Source organism: Oryctolagus cuniculus, chromosome 4 (genome assembly GCF_051225735.1).
Source record: "Oryctolagus cuniculus isolate XC-2025 breed Fujian yellow rabbit chromosome 4, ASM5122573v1, whole genome shotgun sequence".
NCBI lineage: Eukaryota > Metazoa > Chordata > Mammalia > Lagomorpha > Leporidae > Oryctolagus > Oryctolagus cuniculus.
The window spans coordinates 135,261,993-135,289,497 of NC_142870.1; the positions used below are offsets into that span (position 1 = coordinate 135,261,993).

Sequence of the window (27,505 nt, forward strand, 5' to 3'; positions counted from 1 at the left end):
TGAGAATCAGGGGATCCAATGATACATATTCCAGGCTTCGTATCAAATTTTGAAAATCAGAATAAAGCCAAACAATTTGTTAAGAAATGGTGAATTTCTCTGTATTCCAACTTTTTTTTCTTTTTCAGTCCTCAAATGAACAAGTGAAGCCCATCCATTTTGAATAAGGCAATCTGATCATTCAGTCAATGGATTCACATGCTAATTTCATCCAAAAATACCATTTAGACTTTTTTTAAAGTTTTTATTTAATGAATGCATTTTTTATAGATACAACTTTAGGAATATAGTGGTTCTTTTCCCCATACCCACCCTCCCACCTCTACTCCCATCCCCCCTTCCTTTCCCTCCCGCCTCCTTTTCATTATAGCTCATTTTTAGTTTGATTTTATATACAGAGGACCAACTCCATCTTAAGCACAGATTTCAACAGTTTGCACCCACACACACTCACAACATATAGAGTACAGTTTGAGAACAAGATTTGCAGTCGATTCTCATAGTACAACTTATTAAGGACAGAGGTCCTCCATGAGGAGCAGGTGTACAGTGACTCCTGTTGTTGATTTAACAATTGACACTCTTATTTATGATGTCAGTAATCACCTGAGGCTCTTGTCATGAGCTTCCAAGGCTATGGAAGCCTCTTGAGTTCACCAACTCTGATCTTATTTAGACAAGGCCATAGTCAAAGTGGAAGTTCTCTCCTCCCTTCAGAGAAAGGCATCTCCTTCTTTGATGGCCCATTCTTTCTGCTGGGATCTCACTCACAGGGAGCTTTCATTTAGGTCATGTTTTGCCACAGTGCCTTGGCTTTCCATGGCTGAGAAACTCTCATGGGCATTTTAGCCAGATCTGAATGCCTTGAAGACTGATTCTGAGGCCAGAGTGCTGTTTAGGACATCTGCCATTTGATGAGTCTGCTGTGTATCCCACTTCCCATATTGGATCAGAACACTATATTTTAGTTGAGAATGTCCAGAGATAAGTTGACTTCCTGACTAGGACTGTATAGTAGGAAGAGTTAGTAAAAGGACTTAGTAATGAGAAGGCTGAGTCACATTAGAATGCGAGTACAAGATAACTCTCTTCTCTTTATATTATATTTCTTAAAAGATTTATTTATTTATTTGAAAGTCAGAGTTACACAGAGATAGAAGGAGAGGTAAGGAGAGAGAGAGAGACAGAGAGAGAGAGAGGTCTTCTATTCACTGGTTCAGCTCCTCCCCCCACCAATTGATCATAATGGCCAGAGCTGCACAGATTTGAAACTGGGAGCCAGTAGCTTCTTCTGGGTCTCCCACTTGGGTGCAGGGGTCCAAGGACTTGGGCCATCTTCTACTGCTTTCCCAGGCCATAGCAGAGAGCTAGATTGGAAGTGGAGCAGTCAGGACTCAAACCGGAACCTGCTATGCCACAGCACTGACCCCCTTAACACATGTTTCTAAAAATGGTAAATCAGTTGGGCAACAGACTTGATGTAGTCATTGTGATTGACCTGTGAGAAATGGGTTAAGATTTACAGTGGAGACAGAAAGTCATAGCAAGAACATGGGAAAGCCTACTATGGGATCAAGGTCATAGAAAGCAAAAGTACTGAGTAGCACATTGGGTTTTCTGTTTGTTTTTGCTTTAGGTTTTGATTTTTTTTAATTTTTGTTCTTGTAAAAATAACTAAGTACAAAGAGTCATTTGGACAGTTAGTGTGCTCTGGCTATGACCATGGGTTCTCTGACAGAAAGCAACTCCAGGCACAGAACAAATCCTGAGTCCAACTATCTGTCCAAGTTGGGCAGAACAGGTCCATAGAACCTAGAAAGTTCAAGATTAATCACAATAATGTAACTGACAGCCTTTCCTGTTCTCCTGCTGGACCACTGCTGAAGTCTAGCCTGGAAGCTATAAATTGAATAAAATTCCTTTAGATTTTATGGGCTGTAAAGGTAGAAGTTTTTATCTTGGTCACCATTGGGGGTCTTAGGCTCACAGTGCTCCTTCATGGTTGTCTGCCTCATTAGGCCCTCTCCTTGGAAATTTTTAGGAAGTGTCCACCATCGTGGGCTGACCAACCACTTCTTTTTTTTTTTTTTTTTTTTTTTTTTTTTGACAGGCAGAGTGGACAGTGAGAGAGAGAGACAGAGAGAAAGGTCTTCCTTTGCCTCCAATGCCCGCCGCGGCCGGCGCACTGCTGCCGGCGCACCGCGCTGATCCAATGGCAAGAGCCAGGTGCCCATCCTGATCTCCCATGGGGTGCAGGGCCCAAGGACCTGGGCCATCCTCCACTGCACTCCCTGGCCACAGCAGAGAGCCGGCCTGGAAGAGGGGCAACTGGGATAGAATCCGGCGCCCCGACTGGGACTAGAACCCGGTGTGCTGGCGCCGCAAGGCGGAGGATTAGCCTAGTGAGCCATGGTGCTGGCCGACCAACCACTTCTTAACCTCTACTCAGAAGTGTAACCTGAAGGTCTCATTGAGCCTAAAGAGTTTTAACGACCAGAAATGTTTGGACAAGATGAATAAAAGGGAACATCCCATGAGTATGACTGTATAGTTTTGTAATATTGGGTATCAACAATTGTATTTGATCTATGAATTATAGACGACATATTAATATCAATTTTTCTTTTTCAGACCTGCTTAAATCATGGAAAATCAAAGTAAGCAATTTGCCTTAGTTTGCTATCCTCCATATAACAGAAAATCTGCTGTTCACTTTGCAATTCCTTCAATGCATGCAAGTCACACGTGGAATAAAAGCCAAAATCCTCACGGAAGGCCCACCTAGATGTATTATTTCCTATTGCTTTCCTAACAGCCATCCCTCTTCTTTTTCTCACTAATGATGTTCCTCGTTCTTCTCAAACATGCTAATGTGATATCTCCAGTTTTTGCATTTGCTTTTTCCTTCCTTGAACATTTCTCAGTATAAATTGCTGTAATACTTTTCCCTTGTCATCTTTTAGATCTCAACATGAATTATATCTATCTAAAGTCTCTGCCTCATACACCAGTCTGATTTTTTATTCATTGATTTTCTTTCTCCCAGAAGTTGATAAATGTCTTCCTTGAGATCAGGGCTCTTTATTGATGATGATATTATTTAATTCTATACCTCATAGATCATCTGTCAATATGCATTCATTTTGAAAGAAATAAATAACAAAAATTTTGTATGTAAGGCATTAACATGAGGTTAATCTATTTGTTAAGACTTATTTCTAATGATGTATGATTTGTGTTATCAGTGTCCCATTTAAATAAATTGCCTATACTAAGTATTAAATTTTACATAGTCTTTAGTGTTAAAAAAATTGTGGATCAAAGTTCTTTGAAATTTTATCCAATTCCCATGGGATTTCTGCTTTCTCTACTGTAAAAATAAGTTTGTGAAGATTTACTATAATCATACATTTACATGGAATATGTAGAATATTCATTATTCTTAAATTACTTTCTCTGTTCTGCTAATAAAGACTAAAGACTAATTTTTCTATAACTTTTTGCTGTCCTTATTTCTTAAAAGGTATATCCCAGAGAGCAGAGGGTGCTAAATTATGAAATCTAACTTTTAAACTAAATATCACAATTGATTTTTTAAAATAACATAAGGAAAGAATACACCATGGGGTAAAGCTCCAGGAAAACTGCAAACCCAAGAAATACCCAGGCCCTTCCAGATAAAGTGATCTGCTTTTTTCTCTATACCAAAATTTCTCAATGGTAATGCTATAATATTTTGGAGAGAATGATTATTTTTAGGAGGCTGTTCTGAGCATATAAATATGTTTGGCAGCATCTCTTGCCTCTGTCCACCAGATGCCAGTGTCAATTGCCCCCCCCCACCAATTATGATGAATAAAAATATCTCCAGACTTTGCCAAACGTCTCTTGAGGATGTGAGGCAGAACTCTCCCTAGTTCTATAACTGTATATAGATGTCATTTATTAGAATTCCAGAATTATCATGCTTTACAGTGCTTTTTGAGCCTTTGAGTATTGCCACAAAGGCTTTATTTTTGACCTTCTCCCTAATGCCATCTCTCTTTTGCATGAAAACATTCCAGAATCTATATAGATAACTCTAGATCATCATTTTCTTTTACTTCCTCATATATCAAAGCATTTTTTCCATCTTTCTTTTGAACAGTAAATTTTAAAAGGCTGTGCAGCAACTCTATTCACAGCCAATTACCTTCAAAATAGAAGTGGCTCTAAAGCCACAGACATTTCACTGAAAAAAATCTCTGAAAGAAAACTTTTTATACATGCAGAATTTCTGAGCTGATGGTAAGTTTGCAAACAGTAGAGTAATTGTGAAACAGTTGATGATGCCATTTTTTCTGTGTAAATACAAATTATTTCACTTGTTTCTTATTTCAGGACTTCCAGGAGATACTAGCTACTCTGATTCCCAAGCTGCCCACTCAGAGCCTCAGACTACCTTTCCAGGGACTGAAGAGGTATATTCAGATTCCCAGACTGCCTATTCAAAGCCCCAGGCTGCCTATCCAGATACCCAGCTGGCCTATTCAAAGACTGAGGATGCCTATCTAGAATCCCAGGGTTCCTTCTCAGACACTGAGGATGCCTATGAAGAACCCCAGCTTGGCTATGCAGATCTCTACCCTGACTCAGCCGGCTATGCAGGCACTGGCTTTGCCAGCTTTCCTATTCAAAATCAGCCGGGATGTAGTCTGTCAGATGAAACTGGAGAGGCATTAGGGATGCCAGAACCAACACGTCCATTGGACTGTCCACCGGGATTGGAATGCTTGAGTCGGGTAATTTTACTTTTGTAATTATAATGCTTATAAAACATAAAAGTTATTGTAGACTGTTATCATTCTGTCCCTTTTTTGATGAGAGTAAAAATATTCATCGACTGTTACTGTTATTTGCAGATTTTATTTTTTGATGGTAACATTCTATCCTCATGACATTATTGCAATCAAAATGGCTTTACATTCTTAGCTTTAGTATGTATAGAAGAGAGTGGATTACCATCTATATTGCTGTACTGTGTTAAGCATTATATGCTAGCAGAATCTAGTTTGTTTCAGGTGGAAAATATTCTTTGAGTTTCCGTTCTGAATGTGTTTGGACTAAACAAATAATAAACTACTGATGTCTGCAGCATGGATCTATGTCCATAATTTAATTTGTAGTTTTTAATATTTCCAAATATTCTGGTTGCATTTCATAAAACCTCAGTAAAAATAATATCCCCAGCTTGAAATTATATATATTGGTTTATATATATATATTATATAGTTATATAATACTACATAATATTTAATAATTGTTATACTATATATTGAATATAATATTGAAAATATAATGTTATATATATGTATAACACTTGAAGTTTGCTTACCAAGTTAATTATAGTTAAGTACTTAGTACTGTGGTTAGGATGTGATTGAAGATGTCACCCAAGTTTTCATGTGTTGAAATTGAATCCCCATGTACAGTACTAAGAGGGTAGAATCTTAATACTAATCATGGTGTTTACAGGTGGGGTCTTTGAGAAGTGATTAGACTCATCTTTTAAAGTCATCAGGGTGACCATCCATGATTGAATTATGGCAGACTTTGTAAAAGGAGCGAGAGAGAGACCAGAGCAGGCTCAGACATATACATAGTACCTGTCTCTTACCATCAGTTGCCCTGTACCCTGTCAGCAAGGAGAGCATTCATTGTGAGATGTGGCCTCTCAGCTTTGAACCAGAATTGATTGAAAACAAATCTCTCTTCTTTATAATTTCCTCAACCTGTTGTATTGTGTTATTGACAATAGTCAATGTATTAGTATACTTACTATTTATTAAGGTCAGAAATGCCAAACAACACATTCAAATAATAGATCACTCCAATTCTTCTAGATTTGATTCATGCTTCAGGTAAAAAGTGAAAGTCTTGGAAAATTGTATTTTCTGTTATTTTTTTTTAAATTTATTTGAAAGTGAGAGTTACACAGAGAGAGGAGAGAGAGAGAGAGAGAGAGAGACATCTTCCATCCGATGGTTCACTCCCTAGATGGCCGCACCGATCCGAAACCGGGAGCCAGGAGCTTCTTTTGGCTTTCCCATGTGGGTGTAGGGGCCCAAAGACTTGGGCCATCTTCTACTGCTTTCCCAGGCCATAGCAGAGAGCTGGATCAGAAGTGGAGCAGCTGGGTCTCAAACACTTCACCCATATGGGATGCCAGTGCTTCAGGCCAGGGCATTAACCCACTGCACCACAGTGCCAGCCCCAGTATGATATTTAATATAATCTATGAAAACAGTGAAAAGCAAACATGTGTTAAGCTTTGTCTTAAGTATAATACATCTATCAATTCACTTAATCTTTACAGAACCTCTGTGATGTGTAGGTACTAATTGTTTCATGAAGCAGACTTTTGACTCAAAGCCATTATATAACTTTCTCAGGGTTTAAAACCTAAATGAGGCTGTCTTTTTAATCTTGGTATCTTGATTCTGTATCCTGCATGATTTATCTCAAGTTAGTAATTTCCTGACATTTGAAAGAAACTTCTAGTGAACTTTATAGTTCAATTTCAGTAAATGATACCAAAATAAAAATTAATATATGTGTGCAACATGACTCACTGTTTTCTCATATTAATAAAATCAATTTTTAAAGTGCTGCTTTTCTTCTTTGAAAAACTCAATTTTACAAATGCAGTTTGCAAAACTCAATTTTTACAAAGTCCTGGATTTTGCTATAGTAGATGATAGCTTATCTCAAGAATGTGAGGTTGTGTTAGAAGTAAGATAGGTGAAATATGAATACAGATTTCTATATGTCCAATGTACAAATAAATATGTATATGTGATATTCAACCAGTGTTCAGTAACTGAATTCTTTTTTTTTCCCAGGCAGAATTAGACAGTGAGAGAGAGAGAGAGAGAAACAGAGTTATAGACAGTGAGAGAGAGACAGAGAGAAAGGTCTTCCTTCCGTTGGTTCACTCCCCTAATGGCCACCACGGCCAGCACTACACCGATCCAAAGCCAGGAGCCAGGTGCTTCCTCCTAGTCTCCCATGCGGTTGCAGGGACTCAAGCACTAGGGCCATCCTCCACTGCCCTCCCAGGACACAGCAGAGAGCTGGACTGGAAGAGGAGCAACTGAGACAGAACCCCGTGCCCCAACCGGGGCTAGAACCCGGGGTGCTGGCGCTGCAGGCAGAGGATTAGCCTAGTGAGCCATGGTGCCAGCCCTGAATTCTCTCTCTTAAACTCTTTGTAATAACAACTTCTTACAAACTGCTTGAACAGTATGCATTGTAATAATGTTCAGTACTTCAAAGTTCTCCAAGAAATGTTTTGAAGTAGATTATTTTTAAAACAAGATATCACAAAAGGAATTTATCATTTGCTACAAATTTTGCTATTAAGGACACTTTAAAAGAATAATAGTTTGAGGGCAGAATTATAAAATTAACAGTGCAGATAAGCTATTTACATATTGCTATAAAGTATTTTTAAAGAGATACATACAAAGAAGCTTTTATATACATGAAATATTTAATTTCTTTTCATCCTGAGTGCCAGGAATAAAAAAAAAAGAGTAGATACATTTAACTTGCATTTCATGTAGTTTATCTGGTGATGTTGTTGATCACTTGTTTTATCATGTGGGAACATATTATACAGATAAAATATAAGATTTTGAACTAATATTGATACAAATTGTGTTGTCTTATCATAATGTTTTCTCAACGTGTTGAAAGTAGAAAAAGAAGCATTTTATTTGCAAACCGGTTTTGAAATGCTTGCCAAAAGTTTGGTAATATTTTTAATAAAAATATTTGTCCACAATAATATATATTATTGTAGGAAAAGTTCTGTAAATGAATAGAAAGTCTTCATATTTCTTAAACCTATTCTAGAATGATCATTGTTTTATAATTTTCATAGAAATTACAGAATAAGCCAATTTTATTTGACTTAAATTTGCCTAAATTCATAGTGGATACTTTCAATAGATATATCTGAATTGAAAACATTAACTTTAGTATTGCAGTAAAGAACAATATAAGCTATTATAACATTTGATAATGTTGTTAAATGTTGATATTTGATAATATGTGCTAATAAAAAATAAAACATGAGTATTAATTGTTTGAAAAAACAATATCTGACATACCTACAACTTGCTTTTCTTTTTAATTTAGATGGATGAAATGTTAATTCTCCAGGACATTAGACTTCTGGATGGTATGTATTCATTGTGATCACCACATTTTGAGAAAGAGACGAGGTCTATATAGAAAAAGACACATCAACCACAACAAATATAAATTTCTGGATGATGTGATAACATAAACCTAGTTATTTATAAGTGTTTTGCTTCACAAAGAAGGAAACAATGGAGACTTACTTTTGCTCCTCTCTCTCTACAAATAACTTGAAAAGTTTGTCACTTCACCTGACTTCTGCCACTTTAGTCGTGTTTCCCATTTGTGATCACCTTGAACATGGCATAGAACCATCAGCTGAAGTTCAGTTATATTAGTGCATTGCCAATGAAAAATCTGTTTGAATTTGAATGGGGATACTCATGCCCACAGTTTCTCTTGGATGTTCATATTAACCCAAGAAAACTTTTGTCCCATGGGCTGTGGATTGTCAGCTCGGATGCAGGAGCGCTGCAGAGGTGGAGGCATGCTCACCAGCAGGTCTGGAGACTTGCCATCCCAGAAGAGCACACTGCTATGGAGCGGAACCATACCTCCTGATCTTTCCAGGGGTCCTGTGCTCCCAGGCCCAAGAATAGACTCAAGAAGCCACAAGATGCTTCACAACAGCTCACTCTCACAGGAATGAAATTCTAGCTAGATTCATGAAAGCTGATGACTTTCTTCTAGATACGAGCACTGTGAAAGCCTGGCTATCTTGTAGAGTATGTTTGTTAAATTCATCTTCACCTCATCTCCAATGTTCAGAAATTCAAATGTGAATTGTTCAAGCACAGTGATGGACTGCCAGTCATTATATTTAAATTACTTATAATGTACATTATTAGCTAATTCTAATGTTCTTGACTTCATTTGGTTTCTCTACGTTTGCTCTGGAAAGCAGCACTTTCTTCTTTGATAATTTGTATTCTAATTTTTAAAAAACATTTTATTATTTGGAATATGAATATATTATTAGTATTATAAATCCAAAAAGACCAGACACTATGCATTACATAGCACGCCATTTATGTTGCCTATATTTATATACTTTATATATCTGTGTAATGTATATGCTTATCACAAAATATGAAGTTCCACATGTACTAGATTTCATTTATTTAATTATTTAAACTTTTTATTTTGGAAAAGTTTTAAGTTTACAAAACAAATATTGTGGAGTTGTACAAAGAGTTCCCAAATGTTCTATATTCAGCTTATTCTATTAGTGTCATCTTGTATTAGAAAGATATATTTGTCACAGTCTCTAAACCACACTCATCTTCTCCAATTTTTTCTTTTAATCCAAATTCCTTCTATCTGCCCCAGTCTTCCCAGACTCTAGTCATCAACATTTTGTGTTCAGATTGAGGTGTGTGTGTGGGGTTTTTTTTTTTCAGCTCCTAGATTTGAGGAAGAACATGATATTCTCTAGTTGCATCTATTTTTTAGATTTTTTTTAAAAAGAGATTCTTAAATTTTTTGTGTTTTTTTTTCCATTCACACTGAATTATTCTTTAACATGTGTAGTATGAAAAGTTAAGGATTGCTCGGTTTACCATTAGTGTCTGAGATTATAGCACACCATTATGCCAGTAGATGCTAAAAATATAACTGTAGACTCTTGTTTGTTTGTTCTCATTTTTCAAGAAACTGGAAGGAAATTTCAAGACTATGTGAGCACCCTGATATTATTTTACATCAAATAAATTTAAATTTTGGAGATTAAGCTACATAATAATGCAACTAATTGAATAATGGATGTGTTCTTAAGAACCAATTAAATTTTATTTTAAATTAGCCTTTACATTTGTTCAAAAACACTTGACCATGGCAGACCTTAAAATCAAAGCTACAGATGCCAGGGGCTAACTCCCACCAAAGACATTTAAGGGCGTTAATGGTGTTATCTGACCATTGTTCGCTCCTTCCCGCTCTAAACAAGGAGAGATACACAATGTGTGAATCACTGCTGGACATTCACGTGTCACCATGCAGTGTCTGCTTCCTTCATGCAGAGAGTAACTCTAGTACTGTGCAGAGTTCACTCAGGAGGCCCATGGTCTAGATGAAGTCCTGGTTGCCAAGCAGGTTTCCCACCACACCCCCACTCACATTCCCTACTCCTGAACTGGCTTAAACCATGGTGCCTGGTGCCTAACTTGATGTTCTAGTTCACTTCCCATTTTCACTCTCCCTTTTTACCCATGTGCATCGGAAGTAAGCCCTTTCATTGCCTTTGCTCAAACAATGCATAAATATAAGATGAAAGTCTGGTTTATGAAACAATATGTTAAAACAACTCATGTACTGTACCACAACATTTCACAGAGCATAAACATAGCAGTTATCTTCTATTCTCCTCCATAATACACAAAACTGTACCAGGTAAGTGGATATTTATCCAAACACATAGCCCCGCTGTGTGTACCCACAGCACTGCCCCAGCCCTCACAGTGGAATTTTCCTTTCTGAGAGAATTTGTGGACTTGGGAAGATCGTACTTGTTTCTCCTGTATGCCTGTCATACGAACTCTTAACTTCCTGGCCTTTGGTAGCCTCTCCTCTTCTTTTCCCTTTTTCTTTTGTCTCAGCTAGGGTTTTCCCGTATATATATTTTCTAGTCCTTTATATATCTTTTCTAGTCCTTCCTTTTCTCCCTGGAGCATCATCTAAAACTGCTATAGCCATGTGGTATAATATTGTAGGGTACATTCGGTATTCTTCCACATAATGATGGCTATTATTTTCTCTTTTTGTTTTTAGTCTTTGCAAATTTTTTAACTAATAACAAGTATCAAATGAGGAACAGCCTTGGACAGACGGTTCTCTTTGCAGTGGAAGATTCTGAGTGGTATTCACGAATCACCTGTGGGACATACAGACCTTTCACCTTGAGGATTTTCAACAATATGGACCAAGAAGTAATAACTCTGGAGAGACCACTAAGATGTAGCAAGTGTTGTTTCCCCTGGTTCCTTCAGGAGGTCAGTGAGTGGTTACCAGGGTAGTTTTCAAAGTCTTTTTTTTTAAGATTTTATTTATTTGTTTGAGAGGTAGAGTTACAGACAGTGAGAGGGAGAGACAGAGAGAAAGGTCTTCCCTCTGCTGGTTCACTCCCCAGATGGCCGCAACGGCCAGCGCTGAACTGATCCAACGCCAGGAGCCAGGTACTTCTTCCTGGTGTCCCCCGCAGGTGAAGGGGCCCAAGCATTTGGGCCAACCTCGACCACTTTCCCAGGCCATAGCAGAGAGCTGGACCAAAAGAGGAGCAGCTAGGACTAGAACCGGCACCCATATGGGATACCGGTGCCACAGGCGGAGGATTAACCCACTGCGCCATGGCGCCAGCCCCTCAAAGTCATTTAACAACACTTTTCACCTTTTTATTGAACTCATATATTCAAATGAGATTCAAAGGAAAATGGACCCAGTCAATTGTAGAGGAAGAAAACTAGGTGAATAACAGTGGATGGTTAGTCCTATATCCCTGAGTGATCTGCTTTGTGTGACTGACATTAGAGTCCCTGACTTTCATGGAAACACAGGGCACTTAGGGTAAATCCTTTATCATAAATTACTCTGAGAGGCAGAATGCAAGTCAGTTGAGTTGCACCAATGAGACTACCCAAGAATACATTTCTAAAACCACACAGATGGAAAAATTAGGTGAAAAACATTCATCTCACAATTTTTTTCTCACAATTCTGTACAACCTAGTAAATGAGAAAGAGGAGATATTTCAAAACAAAAACAAAAACAACTCATTTCCTATGTTTCCCACTTCTCCTTTATTAAGCAACATTTTGTATATTTGTGTCCTTGGCAATAGTGATGCCCTTTGTGGGAGTATCTTCAGCTCTGTAAGGACCAGCTGCTTGTTTCATATTCCTTGACAGCCTACTCATACAGAATGAGGATTTCAGGAGAAACAGGCACAGAAACTTTATAGGAATATTGGCTTTGCTTGCATCTCACTGGCCCAAGATCAGCCCTCCCTGGGTAACTGTTCTTCCACATGGGTTCTGTGGGAGCACGGCACTGAGAGAGGTACAGGCAGTTGGTTATTTGCTGTCTAATACTATACTCACTTTGAGAGAATAATTGAATTTATTAATAATGTATTTCTTTATTTTCCATATTAATTAAGTTAGTCATAATTTTAGATCCATGAGAATATCCGAGGAAAAAACAGTTGGATGGCAAATTCTCTACAGTCTGATCAGCACATTGACACCCATTGTACCTTTTGATCTTTCAAAATGGAACTAGGAAATTCTCATTTTCAGATGAAGTTAAGGCAGTATTTAAAGTAGTAAATGCCTATGTAATGAATAAGAGAGCCAAGATTCTAATCCTCACTTTATTTTCATTATAGCATCATTGACACTCATATTTGAAAACTGTAATAGTGATAAAGGCTCTGTCCATATTTATACTTCATATAATTGTTAAAGGAGTTTAAGAAGGCAGTTCTGGCCGGCACCACGGCTCAATAGGCTAATCCTCCACCAGCGGTGCTGGCACACGGGGTTCTAGTCTCAGTCGGAGCGCTGGATTCCGTCCCTGTTGCTCCTCTTCCAGTCCAGCTCTCTGCTGTGGCCCGGGAGTGCAGTGGAAGATGGCCCAAGTGCTTGGGCCCTGCACCTGCATGGGAGACCAGGAGAAGCACCTGGCTCCTGGCTTCAGATCTGCATGGTGCGCTGGCCACAGCGGCCACTGGTGGGTGAACCAACGGAGAAGGAAGACCTTTCTCTCTGTCTCTCTCTCTCACTGTTCACTCTGCCTGTCAAAAAAAAAAAAAAAAAAAAAAAAAAAAAAAAAAAAAAAAAGAAGGCAGTTCCTTAGTGATTTAGGCATTTTTGTCAGGTACAGAAATAAAATATAGTAGACCAATATTTAAGGGCAGTGAAGAACCTGTCTGAGTTTCTGCTCATCTGCTCCACATAGTAGCTGAGGAGTTTGACACAAATTAATTTACCTCTGTTTCTTAGTCATGTCCTATTTTAGAAATAGGGGAGCTAATACTATCAATTTAGTAAGGATGTGTTGTGAATTAGAACAATGGAATTTATTAAGTGCTTAATAAATGAGAGCTATTATTAGACATGATAATGATAATTACATGTATTTATGTTTTGTAGCTAAAAGTCCAAGCTCCGCCTGGTGTACCAATAGGTTATGTTATGCAGATCTGGCACCCTCGCCTTCCAATGTTTATAATTCAAAATGCGAAGAGAAAGAATGTGCTAAACATTACTGGCCCATGTAATACATGGAACTGTTGTAAAGCAGTCAATTTTGAGGTAACAGATGTGATAAGGTTTATAGGAATTGCTTTCCAAATAGAAGTAGAACGAAATTTTTCCAAGATATTTACATACATTAAGCAAGTATTTGTGTCTGGATATCTCGGGAGGGAAATAATGGGGTAATTATTACTCAGATTCATTCAAGTTTAGTGTTGATTTACTAAATGAGAAAAAGAGAGGCAGAGTCATGCTAAACAAAACCAACAGAATATCTAACACTTATATACGGAGTTCTGAATGATGACACTGTATGCTATCTTTTTTAGATAGAACACTAACTCGGTCATGTGCATCTATCCATAATCTGAAATGCAGGCTGAAGATTCCCTAGGCTGTGTTTAGGATATCTGTCATCTTGGAGTTCCCAGAAAAAGCTCAAATATGAAATGACAGTTTTAAGACAGTTGGTAAAAGCATGATACGTACTGCACAATGATGATTCTTTGTGGCCTCTCTTTTATTCTTGTATTAATTTGGATCATTGGAAATCACAGTATGTCTGTATATTTATTTCCTGGAGGAATTTCATTACAACAGTTCTCCAACAAATGGCCTGGCTTCATAATACTCTTTCTCTAGTTGCAAAAGTTTAAATATCAGAAGATTGTGTAATTTAATCTTGATTTCCTGATTCTCTTGAAGAACTTAGATACGCTTGACCACGTTTCCACAGAAGAAGCAAAAATCTCCCAGAGATGAGTATGGCTTCTCCCACATGATAAGAGTTGTGGACTCTGACAGTATCCCCCATCTTCCCAAGGTTTTCCTCTCTTCAGCTTCATTCTGCTAATGCCTACCTTCTCTACTCATATGATTTTCAATTCCTCTGTCAATATCCGGTTAGATAAAATTGAATTCTTTCCTTTTAGACTTCATCATCTAACGACAGAGATGAACAAGCGTTTAGGGACACATGTGGATGTATGAGCATGTAGTATATGTGGATAAAGACTTTATAATGGGGTATACAGAATAACTTCTCCCTGAATGAGATGGCATGCCTAGGAAGAATCTAAACAAGTGAAAAGTTATTTCTCCTTCAGGCAACTATATCAACAGGAATTTAGCTGGGGCCAGAGTCGGTCACAGCAGGTTACACCTTCACTTGCAACTCCAGAGCTACAGTTCAAGTTCCAGCTGCTCTGTTTCCTATCAGCTTCCTAGAAAAGCAACTGAATATGGCCCAAGTACTTAGACACTGCCACCTGTGTGGTAAACCAGGAGGAAAGTTCTGGCTACCACCTTGGACCTGGCCCAGATCTGGCTGTTACTGCCACTTGAGGAGTAAACCCATGGATATGTGAGATAATCTCTCTCTCTCTCTCTCTCTTTCTCTCTCTCTGGTACTCTGCCTTTTAAACAAACAAATATATAAATCTTTTTGAAAAGGAAATTTAGCTGACATATGATTTATTTGGGGGAAATGTGATTAAACACAGAAACTATTGTGAAAATTATATGATATTGTGAAACTCTCTTGCTTGATCCTAAATTTTTTTTTAAAGATTTATTTATTTATTTGCAGGGTAGAGTTACAGAGAGATAGAGAGACAGAGAGAAAGATGTTCCTTCTTCAGGTTCACTCTCCAAATGGCTGCAATGGCTGGAGCTGGGACTATCTGAAGCCAGGAGCCAGGAGCTTCTTCCGGGTCTCCCACGTGGGTGCAAGGACCCAAGCACTTGGGCCATCTTCTACTGCTTTCCCAGGCCACAGCAGAGAGCTGGATTGGAAGAGGAGCAGCCGGGTCTCCAATCAGCGCCCATATGGGAAGCCTTCACAGCAGGTGGCAGCTTTACCAGCTATACCATGGCACCAGCCTTGATCCTAAAATCTTTACATGCTAGGGTAGGCTTCTGCATTTAGCTGTAAGATGCTGCATTGGACACCTGAATTCCATTTGGGAGTTCCTGAGTTTGAATTCCAGCTGCCCTTCCAATTATAGCTTCCAGCTAATGTATACACTGCAAAGCAGAATGTGATGGCTGTTACATGGCTTCCTGCCACTGATGTGGGTGATCTAGCCTGACTCCCAGGTTCCTGGTTTTGGCCTGGCCCAGCTCTGGCTATTGCAGGCATTTGGGGAATGAGCAAGTGGATAGAATATATCTCTGTCTGTCTCTGTGTTTAAAGAATAAAATGAAAAATAAATATTTTTAAAATTAGATTTCATCTTTGTTAAAAAATGTCTCAAAGCCTCCCGTTTAGTAATAAGTTTATGTCCCTCCTTTGACTCTAGAAAGATGATATATATGTATAATCTTTTTTTAAAGTTTCTTTTAAAGATTTTTTATTTATTTATTTGAGAGGTAGAGTTACAGAAAGTGAGAGGGAGAGAGAGAAAGAGAAAGATCTTCCTTCTGCTGTTTCACTTCCCAAATGGCTGCAACCACTGGAGCTGTGCTGACCTGAAGCCAAGAGCCAGGAACTTCTTCCAGGTCTCCTATGCGAGTGCCAGAGCCCAAGGACATGGGCCATCTTCTACTACTTTTCCAAGTCACAGCAGAGAGCTGGACTGGAAGAGGAGCAGCTGGGACTTGAACCGGTGTGCATTTGGGATGCCAACACTGCAAGCAGAGGATTAATCTCCTGGTTACAGCACCAGCCTCTATGTATAGTCTTTGAAAGAATTAATAAAGATCCGTTTGAATCATTTTCTTTAGGCTAATGGTGGAAAGTTGGAATTATCAGCACGAGGGTCCACTGTGGTACATGGAATCCATCAGGACGTCAGTAGGCATGGAAACCTAGGGAGAAATAGATAAAAGAATAAACTACAGCAAGGGCAGGAATTATTGTAAAGGAAAGAATAATTTAAGGAGCATTTTTTAAGTACACTGAGTGGGACTGATTCATGGAGTTGATGTCAACTGAGTATGAAAGAAAATTTGGATGATTCTGATATCTTCTCATTCCAATGTCAGATGTTTAAGAAGCAGAATGAATAATGATACCAATGGCCAAAAATACTAATCATATAGGAGAAACAGTTGATTTGTAGGAAGATAGTGGTTTGTATTTGCTCATGTTGGACTTTTGTTATATAGAGTTTAGAGAGATTTCATCACACAGATGGTAGTTGAAGCTGTAAGAAAATTGTTCCACAATAAGTTGAAGAAAACTAAGTAGGTTCTCTATTCCATGTCCTTCATAAAGGAGCCTTTCCCATTCCAGGTCCTTTGCTAGGGGGAAAAATATCCACATAAAACTGATATTCCATGTTGGTCCCCTCTATGAGTTTTATGTCTGAATCTATATGACTATTATGATTCAGGAATCTCAAGACATTGTAACTGATCCTGAATGATGATACAGATGATACAGATAGCAAAATTTATTGCAAAAGCACACTATGAAGCTATTGATCACCATGAATACATATTACTGCTACACAAAAAGCCTATCTTCACAAAAATGAAATGAAAAACTGCATAACACCTTAGGAAATAATCTACCAACAATGAGTCAATATTCAAACCAAATTGCAAACTACAATAAATCATAAAAAGCTAAATAAATATGAAATATACAAAAGAATAGCAAATCCTATTGAGAAAGAATTAGACTAAATAAAGATGTCAAGATTTGAAAACAAGCCAATAAAACCTCTTAAATGAGGAATAGTCATCAATAAAAATTTCATTTAATTGGGAAAGTTGAACTCCAAATTAGATAAAGATGAGGAGAAAATTAATATACTGGATGATCACTGTTAAGAAAACACAGAGAAGGAAAAAGAACATAAATTTCTAGGAAAAACATAGATAGGAATATAGAAGCTAGAATAAGTTATGCCTGCATATGTAAAAGTGAGTTACAAGAAAAATGAAAACAGAGAATATACTTAAATAATATTCAAGCAGATAAAGGGCTAAGATTTCAAGCCATGAATACTCAGATTCAGGAAATGCAAAAAGTACTAGGAAACAAAATTAATTACACCCAGATTCAGCAAGATCATTTGCAAGCTTCAATCAAAAAAAGGAAATCTAGAGGCTGATGTTTGGAAGGGGTTATCTTTAAAATTCTCTCATTTTTTATGAAGCTTACTAGTTACTTGTATTTTCTCTTCTTTGCATTGTATATTAATATCCACTGTGTTTTAAACTATTGAATTATCTTGTCTTGTCAAAATACAAAAATAATTTGATTGTTGGGAGATATTTACCTTGCATATATCCTCAGATTTACAATACTTTTCCTAAATAAATGTTCACCTTTGCTTATGAACACACACATAATAGCATTTATGTGTGTATGTATTTGCCAGACATAAATTTTCAATCTCATGTAGTCAAGCATATCTACTTTAACAGTTTGTTTCTCTTAGTTACAAAGACCCTTGCATTTTATCTACTCTTTTTATATTTATATTTAAATGTTTAATTCATCTGGAGCTTTATTAGTATAAGATAGGCACATAGTTTATTTTCTTTCAGATAGCAAGGCAATTGACATCTCTATTTATTTAAATAAATTGTTCTTGCTAAATTGAAATACCTTCCTTACCATATGGTGATACCAACAGTCACAGGTTGTATCTCAAGATTTTCTCTTCTGTTTCATTGATTTAAATATACTTTTATAGAAATGACTTACGGTCCGGTGCCACAGCTCACTAGGCTAATCCTCTGCCTGCGGCGCCGGCACACCGGGTTCTAGTCCAGGTAGGGGTGCCGGATTCTGTCCCGGTTGCTCCTCTCCTTGTCCAGCTCTCTGCTGTGGCCCAGGAAGGCAGTGGAGGGTGGCCCAAGTGCTTGGGTCCTTGCACCCGCGTGGGAGACCAAGAGGAAGCACCTGGCTCCTGGCTTTGGATCGGTGCAGCGCGCCGGCTGTAGCAGCCATCTGGGGGGTGAACCAACGGAAGGAAGACCTTTCTCTCTGTCTCTTTCTCTCTCACTCACTGTCTAACTCTGCCTATCAAAAAATGACTTATTATTATGCTATAGTGAATAAATGATATATATTTTTGTCTATATCGTATTTTCTTGGTATTATAAAATGTTTTAAATGAGATCATGGTAGCTACCCAATGTTTATATATCAAATAGTTCACTTTTCCCCTAGCATCCTTCAACAGAAAAGCTGAATTATAATGGAAATAGTGGAAATATTACCAAGTTAACATTTTAATTGAAATAGTGGCAAATGTTTCATAATTTAAAGTTTTTGCCATAGTGTTTCATCACACTTGTCTATTCCTATTTTCTTTATTTGTTTTTACATTATTTGAAACGCAGAGAGAGAGAAGTATCTTCCATCTGCTGGCTCACTTCCCAAAAGCCTTTAACAGCCAGGGCTGAGCCAACTAAAGCCAGGAGCCCAGAACTCACTGCTGTCTCCTACATGGATGGCAAGTACCTAAATCATTACTTGTTTTCTCCCAGGATGCACATTACCAGGAAGCTGGACTGGAAGTTACATAGTTGGGATCTGAACCAAGCACTCAGATGTCAACTACAGGGCATCCCAAGTTACTGATCCGAAGCCAGGAGCCAGGAGCCAGGTGCTTATCCTGGTCTCCCATGGGGTGCAGGGCCCAAGCACTTGGGCCATCCTCCACTGCCATCCCGGGCCACAGCAGAGAGCTGGCCTGGAAGAGGGGCAACCGGAACAGAATCTGGCGCTCTGATTGGGACTAGAACCCCGTATGCCGGTGCCACAAGGCGGAGGATTAATTAGTCTAGTGAGCCGCGGCGCCGGCTATTTCTTTTTCATACCAGAAAATTCTCCAACTCTCCAGACACCAACTGAGTGTCCTCCAACTCAGTTTAATTCTGACACTCTCTGAAGTTAACACAAACCTCATAGATTAAGGTCTCAGTCCCACTTGAGTGTCTTCTACTTAAGAAACCACCAATCACATATACAGTTCTTCTATCCAGTCAGCTATTAATCAGGGTTCCCACAACCTCCTCCACGTTTTCAAAATTGGCTCATTTTAAAATTCAGGAACATATTCCTTCTGTTTGCCAGTGTGTTATAAAGGATACAGCAGAACAGAAGAGATAGTGTGAGTTCTGGAAGCATCTTGAACAGAGGAGCTTCAGTTTCCAAAGATTTGGGACCAGCCACCCTCATGGCACATGGATGTGTTCACCAACATGGAAAGTCTTACGATCTATCACTCAGAGTTTTGGAGAGGTTTCGTTATATAAGCATAATTAAGTAAACCATTACTCATTGGTAATTAACTCAATCCCTACACTTCTCTCATTCTTGGAGGTTAGAGATGAGACTGAAATACCCAACTCTCTAACTTTACTTTGTTTTTCTATTATACAGGCCCCATACTGAGGCCACAAGGAAGCCCCGACCACCTATCATTTCATTTGCATTTGAGAGACTTATCACTCAGGAGATGCCAAGGATGTTGAAGCTGTGTGCTGAGAATCTGTGCCAGGATCTGTGTGTTAGGAATCTTGGTCAAAGAGTCAATCTTCTAACACTCAGGAAGTTAGAGAGATATTATCCAAAGTCCCGTGTCGGGAAGCAAGACCAGAACAGAAATCTATTTTATTTATTATATCACAAATAGCAACTGATTATTTCCAGAGATTAAAATAATTTTACTACTACAGGGATTTTTCAGTTTTAAAATGTTACCCAAAATATGGCTTAAAGCTATCTAGACTTTATAACTTTTCAGACGTAGGTCTTTATATTTCTGATCCTCCAAAAGTATGCCTTTTCTTCTTGTATAAATTTTGGTGAATTTTAAAATATCTTGCTGGTAGAAATCAAAATGGGGAAATAATAGCATCTATTAAATGTAGAAGCGTGCTTATGGTAGCTAATAAATTATATTCTGTGTTTTTAATTTTTTAATATTTGAAAATTTAAACAAATTTTAAATGTAAATTTTCATTCTTAATTTCATATGCTCAGATGATATCCCTGAGTACAAAAACACTCTGATGTACAAAATAGCATTTTTCTTAGTCTGCTTTGCTTCAGTAGTGTTGCATCACACTTAATCCCTAAAATTCAGTGACTTGAATCAGCAAACATTTGTTCTCATGTGTAAGGGTTTGCATGTGTGTCGGCAGTTATACCTAAGGTCCAGATAGCTGGCTCTAGTTTAGGGCTACAGGTAAGCTCACTCCGGATTTGCAGCAGTAGAGGCTATGTGGATCACACTTCCTAGTGTCTGTTCATCCGAGAGCAAGAATCAGACCAAACCGCTTTCCCTGTATTGCATCTGTTAGCATTCCATTGCTCAAGCAAGTCACAAGACAATGTCTAATTATCGAGGCACAAAGAAATTCTTCAGCCACAGTAGGAAGAAGAAGTATATGAATAGTTGATGAACAGTAAACCAAGTTATAATTTCACCTCAGATATTTATTTCATATTTTTTACAGGCAGAATTAGACAGAGAGAGAGACAGACAGAGAGAAAGGTCTTCCTTCTGTTGGTTTCCCCCAAATGGCCACTACAGCCGGTGCGCTGAAGCCAACGCACTGTGCCGATCTGAAGCCAGGAACCAGGTGTTTCCTCCTGGTCTCCCATGCGGGTGCAGGGCCCAAGTACTTGGGCTATCCTCCACTGCCTTCCTGGGCCACAGCAGAGAGCTGGACTGGAAGAGGAGCAACTGGGACAAAATCCAGCGCCCTGACCTCCGCAGGCAGAGGATTAGCCTAGTGAGCCTCGATGCCAGCCTATTTCATATTTTTAAAGAATCTATCCACCAGCATCCAAATAAAAAGTACTCAGCTATTTTTAGTTTTCCCATATTTACTTCACAGCTCCTAGCAAGGGCCTCAAAGATGTTGCCAGCACAAGCAGTACCTTGCACAAATTTGAAAAGGACACTGTGCCCTGGTTGTAACTCCATCTGAACGTAAGTTTGGTGAATGTCAACCACATTCAACCCCTACCTGCCCACTCAGATAGGTGTTTTGTTTTGTTTTCTTAAAGGTTTCTGTATTTATTTGAAAGGCAGAGTTACAGAGAGAGAGGTCTTCCATCCACTGGTTCACTTCCCCAGTGATCACTATGGCCAGGGCTGCACCAGGCCAAAGTTAGGAGCCAGGAATTTCATCTGGATCTCCCATGTGGGCATCAAAGCCCCAGACACTTATTCCATCTTCTGCTGCTTTCCAAGGAACATTAGTAGGGAGCTGGGTTGTAAGCAGAGCAACCAAGACACGCAGTGACTTCCATATGTGATGCTGGCATTGCAGGTGGCAGCTTTACCCTCTATGCCACAAAACCGATCCTTGGGCTAGTAGTTTTTGTCTGGCTCCATTCGGTTCAATTCTGTGTGATGATGCTTCAGCTTTTGTCAGGCAGAATTTTTACAGTTCTTTTTTTTTTTTTTTTTACAAAAATAGAAAATCCTTGCATTAGAGCTTGCTGTCTATATACAGACCCTTCCTTTGTTGCTCATATTTCATCTGTCATTCAGTCATACCCTAAAACTTGGCCTGGGGGCACCCCACCAAGTTACTTAATCAGTACATTCCCTCACTCAAAACTGTCAATCTTCTTTTTCATGCTCGTAGTATTTCATCTTTCCTTACTGTGAGTACTAATGAAGTCTCCCATCATATTTAAACTTTCAGCTTATGTAAACCTGTGCTTCTATTACAGCAGAAATCACACTGTGGCTCTGTTCACGATTGTCTTGAGAGTTCCCAGAAATTTCATCAAATAAACATACCATATTTGTTTCCTCTTTCACTTAAATTTTGTTTTGGATCAAGGCATATGATTTACTGCTGTGTTTAGGAAAATATGTATTTCAGCAGAACTACTTTCATGTAAGTTCTCTGAACAGTGGCAATTTTTTTTCTTCCATAAATAAATAGATACACAGCCTGTATTCATTAAATGAGAATTATAATATTCATAGTTACACGTGGTACATAAATTTAGTTCAAATTTTCTTTAATTTTCTCCAACTTTGAAAGTAGCTTTACGGGGCTGGTGCTGTGGCACAGTAGGTTAATCCTCTGCTTGCAGCGCTGGCATCCCATATGGGCATTGGTTTTAGTTCCAGCTGCTCCTCTTCCAATCCAGCTCTTTGCGATGGCCTGGGAAAGTAGTAGCAGATGGCTCAACTCCTTGGGCCCCTGCACCTGTGTGGGAGACTGGAAGAAGTTCGTGGCTCCTGGCTTCAGATCTGTGCCACTCTGGCTATTGCAACCAATCAGGGAGTGAACCAGCACGTGGAAGCAGCTCGAGCCATTGCGACCATTTGGAGGGTGAACAAGCATTGGGAAGACCTTGCTCACTGTCTCTCCCTCTCACTGCCTGTAACTCTATCTCTCAAATAAATAAATAAAAACTTTAAAAAATTTTAAAAAGTAGTTCTATTAGTTTTCTAGAATTCTTTAAGGCTATTTTTGTTTGTTTTGTTTTGTAACTTAGATTAAATCTGTTGATGAAGATAGTGTGGTTGGTAAGATTTCCAAGCAGTCATCTGGTTTTGTGAAAGAGATTTTTATAAATGCCGGTAACATTGAGATCCAGTTCCCTAAAGATCTCAGCGGGACAATGAAAGCTGTGGTGCTTGGCGCTTGTTTCCTCATTGTAAGTCTATTATTACTGATCTTCATTATAGATACCTTCTCTAGAATCATCCTGAAATAATTCAATACATTGTACATTTTAAGATTACCTTCTTAAACTTACAGGTTTTATACAAGGGTTCCCATTGAAACCTAGCTTGAAATTCTGTTAGATACTGACACTTTAGATTCACAAATGACTAGTTTTGGTCCCAAGAGTCTATTCATTGTCACATGGCAAAAGTAGGAATTTATGTCAAGAGAAGGTCCTGGTTGGGAGTTGGAGAGAGAAAATTGAAAAAGTCAGTTAAGGGTCCAGCATTGCGGTGCAATGGGCTAAACTGCTGCTTGCATTGCATATGAGTGCTGGTTGGAGTCCTGGCTGGTCCACTTTTTTTTTTTAAAAAAAGATTTATTCATTTATTTAAAAGGTAGAGTTACAAAGAGGCAGAGGCAGAGAGAGAGGGGGGAGAGAGAGGCCTGCCATCTGCTATTCCACCCCACAAGTGGCCACAATGATCAGAGTTGAGCCAACCCGAGGCCAGGAGCCAGGAACTTCCTCCAAATCTCCCACATGAGTGCAAGGGCTCAAGGACTTGGGCCATATTCCACCACTCCCCCAGGCCATAGCAGAGAGCTGCATCAGAAGCAGAGCAGCCAGGACCCAAACCAGTGCTCATATAAGATGCTGGCACTGCAGGTGGCAGCCCCACCTGCTACACCACAGTGCCGGCCCATGGTCCACTTATGATCCAGCTTCCTGCTAATGTGCCTGAGAAAGTAGTGGAATATGGCCCAAGTACATGGGTCCCTGACACCCATGTGGGAGACCCAGATGAAGCTCTTGCTTCTGGGTTTGGCCTGGTCCAGCCCTGGCTATTGCAACCATTTGGGGAATGGAGCAACAGGTGGTACAGCGCTCTCTCTCTCTCTCTCTCTCTCCCTTTTTCCTCTCTCTGTAATTCTGCCCCTCAAACAAATAAATAAAATTTTTAAAAATATTAAAATTGATGCTCATGAAAACATCTTCAACCTAGGCTGGCTGAAATGGATGCAGATTTCATCTATGTCTTTATTAAAAGTCAAATTACCCAATTTAGGAGTATGTATTGCAGTAAACATATATATCCAATCAAGCATCTATCTCTACTAATTTATAGAAATCCATGGAATAGATTAATCATTCTGAGCTTTTCAAAACCCAAGTACCAAACCATGCCCCAATTCAACAAGTCAGAAACTCAGAGAGCCACAAGTTTGTACAGCTTTCGAGGTGATCCCAAAATGTAGTCAAAGTTGAGCATTGTGGAAACAAAACAGCAACTCTCAGTGTTATCTAAACATTAAAAATACCTGAGTGCCTTTTCAAACTCCCCAAATCCAGAGTGCACTCACATCTACTGAATTATAATATCAGTACAGGTAGAACCAAAGCATCAATCTGTTTAGAACTTTCAGGAGAGTCCAATATTCAATAAGGTTTAAAAAATTTGATGAGTATCTTAAACATTGATTTCATGATGTAATCAAGATAAGAGATATTTCAGCAAAAAGGACTCAATTCCTTCAATAAATAAGTGGCAAAGAAAATAGATAAACTAAAGAGAAATATTAAATATACCAACCTGTTACAGTTTGTGCATCATGTTTAGATAGCAATTTGAACTTAACAGTGTAAAAAAGCATTTATGAGGCATTCAAGGAAGTTCAAACACTGGCTATGTTTACTCCTTCTGGTTAGGTATTTCTTATTTGATGATGTGTCACTGTGTTTTATCAGATCCTTTAGTATTTCTGCATCTGAGAACTGATCTGTTTTGTTACTGAAAACTTATTACTGTATTCTTTTATCTAGGATTTCATGTTTTTTGAAGGTAGAGGCTATGTTCAGCAAATTGTATTTATGTAACTGGATTATTAATCTCCACTAATAATTGAAGCCTGTATATTCACATTCATTTAAAAATGTGGTTTTCCTTATTAAAATCACTTGTACCTGCATGAATTAAGCTGTGCTGCTATACTTCCAGGTATGTGATTTCATTTTTTAAAAATATAGAGCTTATTTTCTGTATTACTGGTTTATACTTATTTTTATACATTTTCTTTGATTATTTACTGTATATTTGAAAGAGAGGACATAAGAATGTTTATATTTAAACATAAAACTTCCTTTGAAAAACCTTTTTTAATTATTGTCTGATTTTCCATTTTATTGAACAATTTAGTCAATTAATTCTAATATAAAATTATATTATTTCATTATATCTAGTTATAATTTATTTTAGAAGCAAAAACAAATATACATTGTATCTTTTAAAACTTAAAATTTATGTACTTTCAGTTTCTTCTAAAATTATTAAATATTCAACATAAATATTGTCAAATAATAAATATAATTGTGTTTTTTAATCTTTGGAAAATGACACTATGTTTAACTTCTTCTAAATAATAGTTTTATATTGAATGTATAATGAATTACCAATCTTTGATGATGGTTTTCAGTGAATAAAATTAAGTCTGTCCAAAATAAGGACACATATGAAAGAGTTACTTAGCTCGAAAATCGGGATATTTTTAAAGCTTTTAGTTACCCATGAATTTATTCTATCATTCTCAGAATACAGTAAGTATGAGGTTCTTCAGGAATTAATTGAATAGGACTTATGTATACCTTTCAAGAGTATACTTTATTAATGGTCTCAGGTTACTTTTATCAATCAACATACACCTAAAATAAAAATTTATGGAGATTTTTTGTATATTTAATTTTTATATGGATAATCAAGTCAGGTGTTATATCAGAACTTGCATATTTACATTCCTCTCCCTTAAAATTTTCTTTAAAAACAGCAAAGGCATATGCTTATTTGTAGTAAAACTTATACCAGTGTTGGAAACCAGGATTTCTACCTGTCATAAACTTAAAGGAACATTAAAATCTGCTTTATAGCGAATACTGAATTGAGAAAAGAGTTGACCAACCAACAGTTTGTTTCATACAAGGAAAAAGTGTGCCTAGGAAATAAGAGCAGGGGAGATACTCTCATCTTCGGTAGAACTCTAGTGACAGCCTCTTTCTAAATGTTCATGATAGCAAATCTCCACCAGTCCCAGTACCTCCAAGTGGTGAATGATGAAAATGTTATATGGAACAGGAAGGAACTCTATGGAAAACAAAGTTTAGAACCTTTCCAACTGACTGAAGTCATCCTCCAGATGCCATATTTCAATTATGGGATGCAGTGTTATCTAAACATTAGTAAGTACCAAACATAGTACTTACCTCTAGTGTGTATTGGGAGTGGGCAGAAGGGCACATGACGAGGCACTTGCATGGCTGGACCCAGTGGCATCAGGTATGCCTGATAGAAAAGTTGAGGGCTTTCCAAGTGTGATTTGCTCAATCCAACCCAGTTGAAGTTAGAAGAACTGATATTATCTCTGTGACAACTACATCTTGCTTTACCCGTCATTTGCATGCAATTCTGGATCTCTCGCTAAGAAAAGTAAAGCTAAAGTTGATCTAAATACTACCTTCTTTCTTCACTTATGCAAGTAATATTTGAGGAGAAACTGATATACTTTCTATGGAACCCACTTAAGTTCAAATACTAAATAGATATATTCTTATTAAGTATTATAGAAAGAAAAATTATCAAACATGAAAAACCAGCAACTTAACTTTTCAGATTTTTAATTTCAGAATAGTTTTACATTTACAATACAAAAATTTGAAGTAGTACAAAAAGTTTAATTTTTTGAACACCAGGAACCGCCAAAAGGTGTCTTAATTTGTAATCTCAATGTGACTTGAGGAAATGATACGTATTTTTTCCTACAATAGCAAATAGAGATACAGGAACATTCTGATGTGTCAAATCTCAATAAAATTGAAAAACATGATGACTACATTGTGAAGTATGATGTATAAACTTAGAAGTTCTCTCAGAAGTCAGATAGACACCAAGTGGAAAAAGACCTGAGAAACTAATACATCAATTTAAATTTTTCAATTTAGGTATAAGTACTACAGAATCAGCAATCATATGGAACCAAGAGATGAACAAACATTTTTATAGAAAGCTTTTATTTAATACATATAAATTTCATAAGTACAACTTTTGGATTATAGCGATTCTTCCCCCCATACCTGCCTTCCCATCCCCAGACCATCCCACCTCCTACTCCCTCTCCTATCCCATTCTTCACTGATTCGTTTTTAACTATCTTTATATACAGAAGATCAATTCTATACTAAGTAAATATTTCAACAGTTTGCATCCACACAGATACATGAAATACTGTTTAAAGACTAGTTTTACCATTAATTCTCATAGTACAACACATTAAGGGCAGAGGTCATACTTGGGGAGCAAGTGCACAGAGACTCCCGTTGTTGATTTAACAATTGACACTCTTATTTATGACATCAGTGATCACCCAAGGCTCTTGTCATGAACTGCCAAGGCTATGGAAGCCTCTTGAGTCCACAA

General features: G+C 37.9%; 1 protein-coding gene across 1 annotated transcript; it reads left to right on the forward strand.

Moving 5' to 3' along the window:
* Positions 1–4,598: 4,598 nt before the first annotated feature.
* LOC100341111 (phospholipid scramblase 1) lies at positions 4,599–24,918 on the forward strand. The gene is made up of 6 exons (XM_070073204.2): positions 4,599–4,781; positions 8,182–8,224; positions 10,951–11,171; positions 13,329–13,490; positions 22,870–23,031; positions 24,865–24,918. The coding sequence occupies exons 1-6, from the start codon at positions 4,725–4,727 to the stop codon at positions 24,916–24,918; spliced, it is 699 nt and encodes a 232-aa protein (XP_069929305.2). The 5' UTR covers positions 4,599–4,724.
* The last annotated feature ends 2,587 nt before the right edge of the window (positions 24,919–27,505 follow it).

What these genes read in the sequence shown, in the direction of transcription:
- LOC100341111 (XM_070073204.2), top strand. Translation starts at nt 4,725, where the DNA reads ATGCCAGAACCAACACGTCCATTGGACTGTCCACCGGGATTGGAATGC. An exon ending in GATTGGAATGCTTGAGTCGG is followed by an intron (nt 4,782 to 8,181) that starts GTAATTTTACTT and finishes TTTTTAATTTAG; the next exon opens with ATGGATGAAATGTTAATTCT. An exon ending in TTGGCGCTTGTTTCCTCATT is followed by an intron (nt 23,032 to 24,864) that starts GTAAGTCTATTA and finishes TCTTTTATCTAG; the next exon opens with GATTTCATGTTTTTTGAAGG.